General features: G+C 34.1%; 3 protein-coding genes across 3 annotated transcripts in view; 2 read left to right on the forward strand and 1 right to left on the reverse strand.

The window, feature by feature from the left end:
- Positions 1-8,528, forward strand: part of LOC142972569 (SEC14-like protein 2) — a 43,368-nt gene extending 34,840 nt beyond the window's left edge. The window contains exons 4-10 of the mRNA XM_076113793.1: positions 2,304-2,424; positions 3,938-4,089; positions 4,551-4,689; positions 5,130-5,329; positions 5,838-5,983; positions 6,518-6,666; positions 7,061-8,528. Coding sequence (XP_075969908.1) covers positions 2,304-2,424; positions 3,938-4,089; positions 4,551-4,689; positions 5,130-5,329; positions 5,838-5,983; positions 6,518-6,666; positions 7,061-7,209 — 1,056 coding nt within the window. The 3' untranslated portion in view covers positions 7,210-8,528. The remainder of the gene's footprint in view (positions 1-2,303; positions 2,425-3,937; positions 4,090-4,550; positions 4,690-5,129; positions 5,330-5,837; positions 5,984-6,517; positions 6,667-7,060) is intronic.
- A 450-nt stretch (positions 8,529-8,978) lies between these two features.
- On the reverse strand, positions 8,979-11,433 carry LOC142987813 (thioredoxin domain-containing protein 17-like). The gene is made up of 3 exons (XM_076136752.1): positions 11,176-11,433; positions 10,501-10,582; positions 8,979-9,220 (listed from the first exon to the last, which is right to left on the reverse strand). The coding sequence occupies exons 1-3, from the start codon at positions 11,318-11,320 to the stop codon at positions 9,064-9,066; spliced, it is 384 nt and encodes a 127-aa protein (XP_075992867.1). The 5' UTR covers positions 11,321-11,433; the 3' UTR covers positions 8,979-9,063.
- Positions 11,434-11,696: 263 nt separating this feature from the next.
- LOC142987814 (uncharacterized) lies at positions 11,697-14,572 on the forward strand. The gene is made up of 5 exons (XM_076136753.1): positions 11,697-11,853; positions 12,022-12,153; positions 12,381-12,550; positions 12,872-12,965; positions 13,053-14,572. The coding sequence occupies exons 1-5, from the start codon at positions 11,793-11,795 to the stop codon at positions 14,129-14,131; spliced, it is 1,536 nt and encodes a 511-aa protein (XP_075992868.1). The 5' UTR covers positions 11,697-11,792; the 3' UTR covers positions 14,132-14,572.
- Positions 14,573-14,897: the final 325 nt, after the last annotated feature.

Consider the following 14,897-nt stretch of genomic DNA (forward strand, 5'->3'; position numbering starts at 1 on the left):
AGGTTTACTAACAATGACAATAGATTGGATACGCCCATTTTTACAGACACAGTATAAAAAAGTATAATATGTAAATGTCTGCCCAGCCGGCCAAGCCCTTCACGCGTCGTAAATTTTAAGTAAAATAGTCGTATACCTACAATAAGCAAGTAGCGGTAAAATGTAAGTGAAAGTATTTTTTTTATAAACATCTTCGAAACAGGTGTCTTGGTAGGCTTCAAGCGTGTAATAAAATTAATTGGTAAAAACTTGTTTATCGGAATTAAACGATGTTTTGATGGGTGATAAATTAGAATACTAACTTAATTAATTTGTTTTCATTGACTTTATTCTAAATTTTAGAGGATGAAAAATGCAAGATATGCTTTTCACATATGGAAAGGAGAACGATTATAATTATCGTTAAATAGTAAAATAAAGGATACATTTATCAAAAGATCAGTCAGTCATGTCATGCTATTGTTTTTTCTCGTGAATTGTTTTATTCTCCATTGTGTATTCTCTATAAATCCATAAAGGTTTAACAGGATGTTTATTTGAAAACAACCTCTGCTTTTATTTTCGATGGAATCTCTAAGTTCACGCGTCATATTTTCATAATAATATATTGTGACTGTTTTTTACGACCAACTCAAATATACTTCGTAGAAAATAGTAAAAAAATCGACATAAATATGATAAGTTAGTTCGTCATTTGTCCAAAAATCATTCCCATCGTTTTTCGATTTCAAAATAATGCATCTTAAAACACTCTATCGTGACATTTTCGTTCAAAAACAGATATAATAATAAACTGTAATGTTTTTACAATCGTCTTTGAGCGACACTTCGCGTGTTAACCAAGTAGCTTACGTTTTCGAACGTATTTATATTGCGTAAACATAACATGCGATGTTACCTGACCGTTTATCGTAAATATAAACTTATTTTACGAGTACTTTAGGATTTACTTATAAGTAGGTATGTAATATTAAGAGTTGTTCCTATAGGAGCAGGCAGCAAAGCCTCGACTATCTGAGGTGTAACTACTACTATTCGTTGAAATTTCGTTTGATTCTTGTTACAATTCTGTATCAAAATGTTGGTCGAATTGTGGTACAGTAATATAAAGCATGCATAAAAGAAAAACAGAATAATGAAAGTTCCTAAACGAACACATTTAATATAAGTATAGGTCTTCTGATCAGATCAGATATCAGCAACATTATAGGTATCTATAACTATAGCTTTTTTCATTAAGCTAGTGCCGTATTTTGAAGGCAAAAGCGATTGAATTTCCAGCGAATACTTAGTGTAAGGCCTTTGTTAGTTTCTACTGCCTCGGTATCTATGGTATTGTTAAACATTTCTGTTAACCTTTGCAGCTAAGCTCAAATGGGTTACGTATGGGCTCTTTCTAGAATAATCATTACATTACTTAATTAATTTGTGAAATGTTTCTGAAAGCGATGTAATATCCTATTAAACTTATCTTATAGGTGCCAAAATTATCAGACAGTAGATACTAAATGTATGTATCTCTATCTGTTGATTTTAGAATTAATTTTTATTTAATAGCATTAACTAATATTATCCGTTGATTACTTATTTGATTATCAAGTAATTTATACCTATACGATAAGATTTTTTTTCTTTTTTTGGAATGAAATCAATTTCCAAATCGGCCGGTTAGTTCCTAAGATTAGCAATACAAAAACAAAACAATCTCTTCAGTTTTATAACAGCGGCAATTAAAGCAAGGATATAGTAACCTTTTGCATGGAAGTGACTCATAGTTACAACATTTCCTATAGCTATTAAGATAAAAAAATAATAAAACGTGAGCTATGTGAAGATAAACAAACAATGCTTGCACGGCGACCGGTGATCGTGAAAACTAATTATTTCGTATAATTATGTAATTATATTACATACGTTAAACGTGATTATAAACACATTTAATTTGGTTATTAAATATGAATCATAGATTTATAATGTTCACGACTTACAGTAGATTCAGGCGTTTTCAAACTTGAATGATAGAGCTTTTGGGAATTATTTAGATAAGAACTTGTAAATGTCGAGGATATTTTTAAGCCCGAACGGAACAGTTTTGGACAGAATAAACAGATTTTTTCGGCAGCAAATACGAAAATTCCGTGTCTTTGGGAAAATTATCATTTCGTTATTCGTTTGCCTAATCGTATAATGAAAATTGAAAATTCCTTATCATTATCTATCTAGTTGATAACGATTGATTCTGCTAGACCTAAATATCAAGTTTTTTTGCAGTCTATGTAAAACTGTGTCATTTTTTGTTTCAGTCCCTGAAATGGCGTGAGAAATGGGGCATCGACACTACTCTACAAAGCTGGCAGGCGCCCGAAGTTCTAGAGAACCACTTCCCTAGTGGCAGCACAGGATTTGACAAGGAGGGATCACCAGGTAAATATATTTAACTAGCTGACCCGCGCAACTTCGCTTGCGTCAAATAGAGAGACATAAGAGAGAATAGGTCAACATTTTTTGTAACATTTTTTAATTACTGGTACTCTGCTCCTGTTGGTCGTAGCGTGATGTTATTCGGTGATGAGACGGTATGATTTCAAATCGGAACAGTAGTTCCTGAGATTAGCGCGTTCAAACAAACAAACGAACTCTTCAGCTTTATAATATTAGTATAGATTTATCTATCTAACTCACTATTGTCTTTTGGCCTACAAATAAGTACAGGATTTTGAATAACCTTTCTGAAGGTTAAACCAAAAATCTTCGTTTGCTAAAGTCGTTTAAAGTAGGTAAGTAAGTTTTTAAGTTAGTAACTAAAATATTAGTACTTTGAGAAGAGCAATTAAATTTAACCTTCATGTTGTGCTAAGGATATAATACTTAATCTAAAAACATTATATCTGTTAGTAGTTTATTTTGTCAAATTAAATTCTATTTTGAACGTGCCTTAATTATAAACAACGACTACTTAATCAAGAGAGGTTTTGTCGATCAGTCTTTACAGACCTACACCTAGTGCGATTGTAGGTAGGTACCTACTAATATTTTAACAATTTTTTTATTTGTGCATATGTTTTAAAGGTTAAAACGAATACTTCTAGTATCAATAATGTATCAATTTCTGGACAAACATGTTAGTTAATAAAGTGCAAAACGAATACTAAGTAGTAGGACTGATGATGTATCCACGCTTGAATAAGGATCCAAGTGGAATTTTGTAATAATTTTTCATACATCTTTCTCCTCTCTTACTTTAACATCTGCGCCCTCCGAAACTAAAACCAAACTTATGACCCTTTGAAACCAAAATAAATACAATCTGAACCGTAATACGTCCTCAATGTGCCAAAGTAAAAGCGTAATGTTCTAATGCACGAAATAAACATATCACGGCCAGCTGTAGGCCAACGAACGGCCTTGACCAATCGTTTATTTTTAAAAATAGCGACCTACTACTTTATGACTGTTATTAAAAAATCTACGAACGTGGTTATGGTAGGATAGAAAGTTTGTAAGTTTTGATATCACCTAGTTTATAGTTGTAAGTTTCTTCCTAGGAGACTTTTATTGACTACTGATCTTTTTACAAGGGCAACAAATCCAACACCCCCCTTTACATAATATTTGTAAGAATTTTTTATTTATCATTTATTTTTGGACCATAAACTGTCGCTCACGAAAAGCTCCAGATCCCTCTTGCGGGTGATACCGACATTTGGGAACCTATGTTTTATATTCGGACATAAAGTATGTAATGGAAAGGACACAGCATGTGCTTGACATACCGTAGTTGTAATTTCGAAAAGGCACGTGAATTTGAAAGTATAGGTTCTCATTAATGCCCGGGTCTAAGGCACATTTAGCGGTAGTTTATATTATCAAACCGTCATATATTAGCTGAAACGCTTTGAGAGAGACGCTAGAGTTAAAACAAGTTTGTTGTTTCCAGTGATCATAGTCCCGTTCGTTGGTCTGGACGTGTGGGGTCTCCTGCACTCTGTGACCAAGACCGACGTGATCCGCATGATCCTCAGACACCTGGAGAACTACCTCGCGATAGCAAGGAAACAGGCTGCTGAATACGGCCCTAATGCTTTGAAGGTATGTTTTCACGCATCACCGTGGGGCGTGGACGCTTTTTAGCCAAAAGCCGCAATTTTCAAAGCCGTCTTATGTCTAAGATAAACATATTAAGGCCCCTAAACACAGTGTTACGCAGCTTGCCGGCATCATTTGTTCTTAGCATTCGAGCGGTAAATTAAATGGTAGGTTATTCCCGGAATTGACAGCTATGCACGGCCGCCGGCATGTGTGTAGCAGCCATTAGATTGTTATAAAAGTTGACAGCTAAGAACCTTGTATCAATAAAAAATGGCAAAATAATATTTTTCCATGCAACAAATCGCTGCACTGTATAATATAGAAATCACTTACTTAGTTTAGGGGTACCAAATTCGCATCGTAGAAACTGCTTTGCAATTAAAAGTTAATAAGTATTATGTTAGTGAGAAGACGGTGTAAACTTGCCTTGCTATGTCTCAACAGTAACTTTATTTCTTCAGGTGGTAGTACTGTTCGATCTGGAAGGGTTCAACATCAAGCAGTACGCGTGGAAGCCCGCCGCGGAGATGGTGTTCACTCTACTGCAGCTGTATGAAGCCAACTACCCTGAGATATTGAAGACCTGCTTTATTATTAATGGTGAGTTTTCACCAACATCATTATCATCATCATCATCAGTCTAGCCGTTTTTCCATCTATGTTGGAGTCGGCCTCCAGTTTCACCGGATGAATACCAGTATTTTACATGAAGCGACAGCCTATCGGTCCTCCACAACTCAGTTACCTGGGTCATAACGATACCAACCCTTCAGTAAAACTGGTTGTAAGACTTTCAAGCTTCTAACCACCGTTAACGGCAGTCAAAGATCTTTGAAAATGACAGCTGGAGCCCACTATTTACGTGCCATCCGAAACACGGAGAAACTCGGATTATATTATGTAAGCGTAGCTTAACCTCAAAGATCGAACGCGCGGCTGTTGTTAACTATGCCACGAGCTCTTAAAAAAATCACGAAAATGGCGTTAATGTATTTCTACTACTACTAAGTGTAAATGACGATTTTTACTCTCAATTTCAGCGCCAAAAGTATTCGCCCTCGCATTCTCTGTGATCAAAAAATTCATGCACGAGTACACGATATCAAAGATCAAGATCTTCGGCTCGGACCCCAGGAAGTGGCAGCCGCCGGTGCTGGCCATCGTGGACAAGGACCAGCTGCCCCAGCACTACGGGGGCACCATGGTCGATGAGGATGGAGACCCTAGATGTGGACTTATTGTAAGTTTTAGTGGCTAACTATAAATACGTAAAATTAAGCGTATTTCCCATACGGTTAGGCAGAGACGAGAGAACGCCACTTGATACGATTCTAACAAACTTCTCTTACTGATTCACTCCATAAATCTTGTTGTCCTAAAACTAACTATACTGTAACTAACAAAATATCAGTATTTTTATGGCTCTCTTAAATCGGTGGACTTTTATGACTGTGACTGTAGGTAGGTACTTTAGGACCAGTAAAGCAGTTGCGTAACAGGCGAAAATCCCGAAACTGATTATTAAGTAAAAAATGCTTCTGAGGCTTTTTTTCGAAAATGCTTGATTCGGAATAAGGCAAATATTGTGCCTCCGGAAAATCCCTTAAGCAGTATTACTTAATTGTTTACTTTTCAAGGAAAAAAATTGTAAACATGAAGCAATATAAATGATACCAGGGCAAATTATGACGTAGATAAAAGCAAATTATTTCGTAAATGCAAATAATATACGTTATTCTTACTTTCAGGTTCGGCCCGGTGGCAAAGTTCCTAAAAGCTACTACTCAAACAACCCGTCGTTTGAATCAGAGAAGGAATACAAGAGAGTTACGATTAAGACTGGAGACAAACATGTCGTCGACCTGCTGTGTTCCGATAGTGATAGTGTTTTGAAGTAAGTAGGCCATGAGTTTCTTGCTAGCTCTTCTCATAAGGCCCTACCCCCTTTCCGAACTAATGGTAGATCCAGTAAATGTAACGATTATCATATTCTTATGATCTTGTGATAAATTATTTGATTTTGATTACTAACTCCCAATTCCGTAGCCTGGAATTTATGGATCCACGTTTTATCTCCAATACTGAAGAACAATTAACATGAAGAATGGTGTTTTGTTTTTGGGGTTATAAAGGAGTTGGCAAAAAGTATTTTTGACAAGATCCGAGCATTACAAATTGCAGATTCTCGCATTATCTTGTAATACTTTATCTCCAACACCTCCCTAACCCTGGATCCGCCTGGGTTAGGGTTTTGTGCCATACTAACTATTGCTACAAATGGCTAGTTCTATCGATATACGCAATTTTTTTGTTGGCCGGCACTTAAAAAAAGGCCAAAATGGATAATCTCCTTTTATCGTAATTTTAGTACTAAAAAAAGCTTGATTACAAAACGTGTTACATTAAGATTAATTACTTTGCATTCCAGATGGGAGTGTGGAGTAGACAGTCATGATATAAAGTTCGTGATCAAGCGCCGTGACGAGGAAGGCAACGAGACCGTCGTACATGGACCCAGGAAACTGACGGAGGGACCCGCTGATATTGGCGTCTTGTCTGTCTCCGGACCTGCTACTTGTAAGTAATACTTATTTATTCTGAGATATTTCACTCACACCCACTGTTGAATAGATCTTTATAGCCCTATGCCTAGCACGTTTGAAGCGTACATAACCCTACTACGCTGTCAATCGAGAGTCCTTTGCACTGGGTCTACGTTCAGTACCGCAATTCTCTACCACTATCGACAAAAGTGTGGTATGACAATCGGGTCAGCGCCTCTAGCGGGCATCGTAGAAACTATTTTTGCTTAACACTTTAAATGTCAAACTCTCGATACTAGAAAGTACAGACTGTACACAATCGTGCTACAGTTTGCTTTCTAAAGCACCTACCTACTTGTGTTCAAGTTGATTGTTACACCTATATCTATGCATTAGCAAATTTTACTTAAAATCGTCTTCACCCACAGATTCAGTAATATTCGACAACAAGAGCGCATTCCTACGCAGCAAGAAGGTATACTACGACGTATTGATAGCCGTCCCGACCAAAGACTTGAACATCAGTGATGACCCCGACGACAACAAACTACCGGCTGCCTGCAGCACAGCTATGTGAAGTCTGAACATCATTGACATTTCCTAACGATCACCTCAAATTAATATTTGGTGTATGGAAAATTGTGAAAATATTTTTACGGGATTTTAGGATTAATTAGAAATATTTTTTTTTAAATCAACGACGCGTTTGCTTAGATGCGGAATATGGTTGTGAAACAGCTGAACAAAACCTCAGAATAGTTTCAAAGCGTGATTCAGAATAACATTTTGCTTACTAGTTCAGCTGTATGCCGACAGATGGCGTTACGATACATAAATTATTGACTTAAAATAACTATATTTCTGTCTTAATTCCAGCTAATACTTACCTGATCGATGAGTATTTTTAAAGTATGTAGTGTATAAATAATCTAAAGAAAACATGATTTACGCAATCCGCATCTACGTTAACGTGCCTAAATAAAATGTCATCTTCACGCGTCGGTTTAACTTGTGTTTAGCAAGTTAGGATCTCTAAACACTTCCTTTGATTCCTATCGATTTAATAACTATACTTATTATAGCCAGTATATGTAGTACATAATATTTTCCTATAAATATTAAGGAACTACAAATCGCGGTGATCCTTAAAACTACACTATATCTTAATTTAGTTAATACGATTATTATATGGGAGTCCAATGGTTTTATACTGTAATAATATAAATATATGTGTACACATATATGAAACAAATGCGATGCATTTACAAACAGTGGCATTTCTGTGATAACTCTCGAGACGTCCAAAAAACCTATCTTTTTTTTCCAACTGATGCAACTGCAGTCAGTTTTTCATCCTTTGCTAAGATCTAAAGAACAACTTATGATACAAGCTATTTAAATTGATTATTTGAAATCAAATTTGCTTCTAAAATAATCCCTAAATTAAATCATTTTAAGGACATCATTTGTAGAAGAAATTATGTCTCATGCGAAGAGACCCTTTATGGCACTGATAATAAAATGAACTGCCTAATGTAGGTTTTTTAAACAGATACATAATGTTGACTGAATTATTTTCACATCTATTGAAGTGATTAAAACAAAATTTCCGCACTGAAATGTTAATATAATAATGTGTTATTCTAGTAATGTAAATATAGCGACTAACTTTTTATACTGTGATTATTTTAGAATAATAATAATAGTACAACAATAAAAGATTATTAAAATAATAGCTTCTATTGTTACGGTTTCTATGTAAAGTAATATTAATAATAAGGTTCCATAAACCTTATCGTAATGTTTTATGCTCCTCAAAGATAAAAATTGCTCAATTTATTATCTCTGATATGGATATCAGTAGTACTTTTAAATAAATGTTGCAATAAATTCCAATGTGCTTGTTTTATTTGTATAATATTACTTACTATATACCTACCTGCTACATAAACATTTAGACCTACTATTTTCCTGATGGAAAACCCTAGCAACTCAATAGTTGAAGTATGAAATATGCACATCATGGTATGTGCCGTTACTCATAATTTACGTACTTTAGGAACCTATTTACTGTTCTAAAAACCCAATAACAATAGCCATATACCACTCTTTTCGAGTCATGTATGATGTGGGGTATCGTGTTATAACTCAGGTAACTAAGTTGTGGAGGTCGAACAGGCAGTCGCTCCATGTAAAATACTTGTATCCAGCTGCATCCGGTGAGGGTGGAAACCAACTCCAACATAGTTGGAAGAAAGGCAAGGCTGTTTGAACGGGATGAAAGATACAAAACATATTATGAAACAGACAAGTTGATTCAACACTATAATAAAAATAGGACTAAAATACAGCTTCATAAAATAAAAATCTTTATTAATTGATTACCACTTTTATAAAAATATGTTACGTAAATTAACAGTAGAAGATTAGTTTATTCTTCTTCATCTTCAAGGAGCATTTGAAGCAGTTCCCTCTTACAACATTGTTCTCCCTCTAGCCTCTGAACTCCCTTCCACCTGATAATAGTGGGGATCACCATAATCCTGGTCCTCGAGTCTGTTCTGAATGGACAGTCTGTCTTTTTGAAACTGCAAAGAAATTGGATTTTTAAAAGAAAGCACAAAAATGTTTAAAAGTGTTCTTTACTTGACAATCAAAGTTGACTTTACTTGAACACCAGTGTGAATGCAATCTTATGTGACAAAATTGTAAAAAAAATTAAGTGAAATAATAATATATACCCCTGTTTATGTCAAACTAGCTGACCCGCGCAACTTCGCTTGCGTCACATAAGAGAATCATAATTTTCCCCGTTTTTGTAACATTTTTCACTGGTACTCTGCTCCTATTGGTCGTAGCGTGATGATATATAGCCTATAGCCTTCCTCGATAAATAGGCTATCTAACACTGAAAGAATTTTTCAAATCGGACCCGTAGTTCCCGAGATTAGCGCGTTCAAACAAACAAACAAACAAACAAACAATCAAACAAACAAACTCTTCAGCTTTATAATATTAGTATAGATAACTATAGCCCATAATATGAGCACTCAAGAGCTAATATCTAACTATACAAATTATCTCAACAATGTGGCATAAAACAGAATATTGTAGAATCTACACATGAAACAATGTTAATTTTGATATGGGTATGACAAATATCAAGCATAGTTTAAGTAAAGTGACTCCCGACATATGAAAGTGACCCAAATATGTAAATACAGTCAACAGAACTGATAACAATGTATTGTTTATCAATATGGAACAGAACAATGAGTCACTAAACCAATATCACCATGTTATATACAACAGACAGATCTAAAGCTTATATTACATAAATACATACAAACATTGGCTTATCAGTGAAAGTTTATACTTTGGTGTAGTGGCTGGCAATTTCTCTAATTAGATTTATATACTTAGGATATAATATTAAGATCAACATTTGCCTGTATTTATTGATTGCACATGTTTAAAGTGACTAAATCATTTGAAAAGGTAGACATATTCAAAAGTTAGCTTTGATATAAATATTAATCTGTATTGTAATCATGTTTGTTTATGGTTCTCAAATAGCTAGAAGATCCTGAACATCAGTTGTTACCGACAATTGCTACAGATTACATCATTATAGGAAAACAAATGATAAATAATTATTGGCAAGCCTTTATATCAGGAAAAATGTATTCTCTATACAGTGCATGTTTCCTGTTTAATCAGATATCATGACTGGCAAAATAATAATGAATTTCTATTGCATTCACTTTAAGTATGATCAGTCTTGTACCTTCAAAATAGAAGTTAGACTTTTACTCTAGGCATGTATTTATACAAAATATAAATGTAAATTAGATAATAAAGTACTCACGTCTCCCTATCACCAACATCCACATACACAAATATTAGGCTTTTCTTGACCTCTGTTAAATATGCTTCAACAATAGGTTCAGCTGAAACAAAATAACAAGATACAGTAAACTTTTAAACCACTTAGAGCCATGAAAACATGTTAAAATGTAATTTATAGTTGATTTATGCTTCCCTACCAATTTGACAGTACATACACCAACTCCTCCCATTTTCTTTCTTTTGGCCAGTAAAGAAAAAGAACACATTGTGCCTTTTAGGTGGCAATTTGTCAACAAATGCATTAAATTCTTCATAATTACTCACACTATCTCTTTTTATGCTTACTTTTCTGGAAGTATGAGGCATTGTTATGACATAAAGAGATTAAAAATAAATACCAAGTAAGTTTAAGAAAAAAGTTTGTAATAACCAGGATTTAATCTATTAAATATAAAAAATAATATAGAAAAGTAAATAGAATTTCTTATTTGTAATATCTTAAATTGTAGGTATACTAAATGTAATTATTGAATTTGTTACATTTCAATTTTAGTTGTACATTTTCGTTATCAAAGATAACAACAGTGACCAAAAAAGAAAACAATTAACCTGCTTCGAAAAACACTTTCACGGTTATTGACACAGCAATTACATTAATCTGAAATAAGAACAATTAGATTAATTTAAGACTTACCATCGTTGCAGTCGCTACACCAACTTTTGCCTGTAGGTAACTTTGCACCAGTGAAATAAAAAAGTACAGGAGGGCCTTTTGGATCAATACCTTTGTAGAATTCATCAAATTCTTGCATTCCTTTAACCTGTACTTTAGTTACCATTTTGAATACTTATTTTCTGCACTGTACAGTGTAAACTTACGACGCACCGGTGAATTAATTCTATGACACGCAATCGCAGTCCGAAGAATCTGACACTGACTGTCACTGATTGACTGAACTTGACATTTATAATCACAACAAAACAGTGTTACCATGACTATTATTTTTCTAGCACTAATCTAGTAAACTAATTTTATCTTCTAAGTTATTAAATATTGATAGATATTAAGATAAAACATAAATAGTTAATAATTAATTGTCAATAGTTAAAAACCACTGGTGGCATCATGATGGTCTTCAGTGAAAAATTTTTTTCATATGTATTTCTGAGTGAAAAGGAACGATGATGAAAGCCAAACCAAAACGGTTTTGACAGTTGAAACGGTTGACACAAAATTTATTTGAATGTTTTCTTGTGAAATAGTGTTGGTTTTGTGTTGTATTATTAGTAAAAGTGTTTATATTTATCACGATGGATACAACGACGAGTATAAAACCTAAAACTATGGCTGAATTGCTACCTGGATTGAGTGGTAAGTTCGTATGTTTGTTTACTTCGTCAAATGCTTCACGTGAAAACAAAAGTTCTTATTATTCAAGTGTTATTGGTTTATAACTCTCAAGATATCTTCTTTACACACTCAATCAGTCTACCATTTATCATAGGACGAGAGAAATGATTATAAATTGTATATTTCCAGGCATTCTATCCAAAGATAGCATACAGACTTTGACTGCTAAAAAGCAGCCTCGTAAAACGATAGTACAGTCACACACTGCAGAAAAGGTCATTAAACCATTAACTATAGCTGAGATGAGGGCTGATATATTAGGTAAGTATTCATACCATATTTATAGTTCATTTGGGAATAAATATACAGTGTACATAATCCTAATACTTCCCAAGCTTATTATCAACATACATTAGACGTTAAAACAGATAGTACGCAACTATACCTGATAAAAGTATTTAAAGATTGCTTACAGGATTTTTCCCTGTGAATCAAACCCACAATACAGTCTTCATTTATGTACTAAATACCACTGTTAATCATTTCAGCTTTAAGAGTGAACTCACCCAGAAGGTATGCTCAAAGCGCTACATCAACCAAGAAGAGAACATGGAATTCTTCAGTGAAGGTTGATAACAAGACTGTCAGCCACACAGCTAATGGGCAACTGAAGAATAATCCTGTGAGAAAAGTGCTTAACTTTCAAGCTAAGCCTAAGGTAAAGATATGTTTTTATTTTAGCTACATTATTTATTATAATATTTGTAATCTGTAATAGTTCAGTCTCATTGAGATAGTATGTCCATAAATAATTATTGAAGTAATTTGTATAAGATTATAGTAGTTTAGTATAGCTAAGTGTTAATATCTTAAATAAAATACTTTCTTTGTGAATAGTGTGTTAAAAACAGAAAGAAGATTTGATTTACAATTCATAATTTACTTGGTCATAAGTTATGATCAGACATATTTTTAACAAATGCCATAAATGTGGAAATTCTTTTTATATTAGTTTATCCATCTTTTTATCTCATTTCAGCCAGCTCCAAACTTGAGACCTACAATGGTTCCTCCAGAGTCACCAAAATTTCCAAAACCGGAATTCAGAGCTAAAAAATCTTTGTATTTGCAAGGTACATCTGAAATTTGATAAATGTTGAAATACAGAAGTTAAATATTTCTGTCACAAAAACTAATTTCTCTACCTATCTTGTTTTCAGCTCGTAACAACATAAGAATAAGTGGCATCTGCAACATATCAGAGACTCCAGTGGTTAACAAACCAGTCAGGAGCCGCATGACCCTTGCTAACAAAGAAAACGTCTCTAATCAGAGCAACATCAAGAAGACTGCACCACCAAAGCCTTTTAACCACAAAAAAATCATCCCAGTAGTACCTGACACTCCACTATCCAATGAATCGTGGAAGTCTAGCTGTGACGCAAGCTTCTTGCAGAAAGAGAAAGAAATAAATGACGCAGAAGAGAAGACTAAAGCTATTTTAGAAGAACGCACTTTAGAGAATATTGCCGAAGTGACTCCGCCGGTTTCCACTCCTTTCAAGGAGTATAGAAGTGTTAAAGACTTCTTCAACCACTCAAATGATATTGAGACATCTGCCTTGTACCATGACAACACAATCATGTGTTTTGAAAACCCATCAGAGTCAAAAGAGGGGTGCAAAAGAGAAGAGAGTGTTATAGTCTCGCTCTGTGACCTGCTAAGCAAAGCCACAGTAAATACCTCACAGAAAGCAAGCACAGAATTAGAAGACCTCCTGCAAATTGAGAAACGAACTGTCCACAATATTAAAATGATAGAGAACAGTATCGCCGCACTGAATAAAATCAAAGAGTCACAATTGACCTCCTTGCAGTCTGTTAGGAAAATGATTAATGAGAAAAAGACTGCTAAAGATGCAGATAAAACTTTAATTGAAGCCAAAGTTGAGCCCAAAGTTGAAAATGTTGAGAAAACAAGTCCTATAAGATCAGTTGAAAGCCAACCTTGCTCAGTTATAAAGTCGCCAGTCAGATCGCCTTCGTACAAAATACCGAAAAAAAACTTGTGTTTGAGAAAAAAGGTGATTTGCAAGTCTATGCCTAATGTGTCGAATGATATGGAAACGCCAACGAAAGGCATGGGAAACAGAGCCTTGAGTATGTATTTGAAGATGAAGGAACACATGAATTTCTTAAACACTCCGGTTGCGAAAAAACAGTACGAAATTCCTGATACTCCCGCTGTGACGTCACATAATTTGCAAAAGCAATTAGATAAACTTTATGGTGAAAACTGAAAATTAGATTTGAATATAGGAAATATATTTTATATTGATTTCGCGATAAAGCTTAGGTTTTAGGCAAATTTTAATAGTGTTTATGAATGTATTGCCTTCTTAATTTATAATTTAGATCAATATTCATGATTTTTGCTACAGGTTGGCTTTGTAATCTGATTCTCTTTTTTCAACAGAAATTTTGATTTATTTTGCAGCTTTTCACCAAATAGGGCTCAGTGCATGTTAGCTACAAATTGTAATTTGCATAATTATATTTATATAAATAAATACTAACAGTAAACATAGAACTAATAAACTAACTTTTACGTAAAATTTGTGACTGAGAGTTGTGAGAAAAGCTTTGTAATGTATAACTTGTAGTAATATATTAAAATTAATTAAATGTTTTATAATATAATGTGAAAGTTTTGTACAAAATAAAGATATGTAAATATAAGATGAAAAAAATATTTCATTTAGCGTTTCGGCAAGTGATTCATTTTATTCCTTAGTTTTATTCACTGAGAAACTCTTCCTTGTATTGACAACCTGGATCTGACGTCTTGGTCTAGCTGCCCGAGTAACTTCCCAATGATGTTTATGTAAGAATATTCTCAATATATTGCCATAAGGCTATTATGCAGGACACACATTACTAACAGAAAATATCACACCTCTGCCTACATCTTTTGCTAAAACGAAGGTGTGATGTTTTCGAATTTTAAAGAGTGCTCTTGTCCATGGTATCCTTATTTTACTCTGTGGTCACCGTTCAGTGTGCTGT

The sequence above is a fragment of the Anticarsia gemmatalis genome, chromosome 4, assembly GCF_050436995.1.
Source record: "Anticarsia gemmatalis isolate Benzon Research Colony breed Stoneville strain chromosome 4, ilAntGemm2 primary, whole genome shotgun sequence".
Taxonomy (NCBI): Eukaryota; Metazoa; Arthropoda; class Insecta; order Lepidoptera; family Erebidae; genus Anticarsia; species Anticarsia gemmatalis.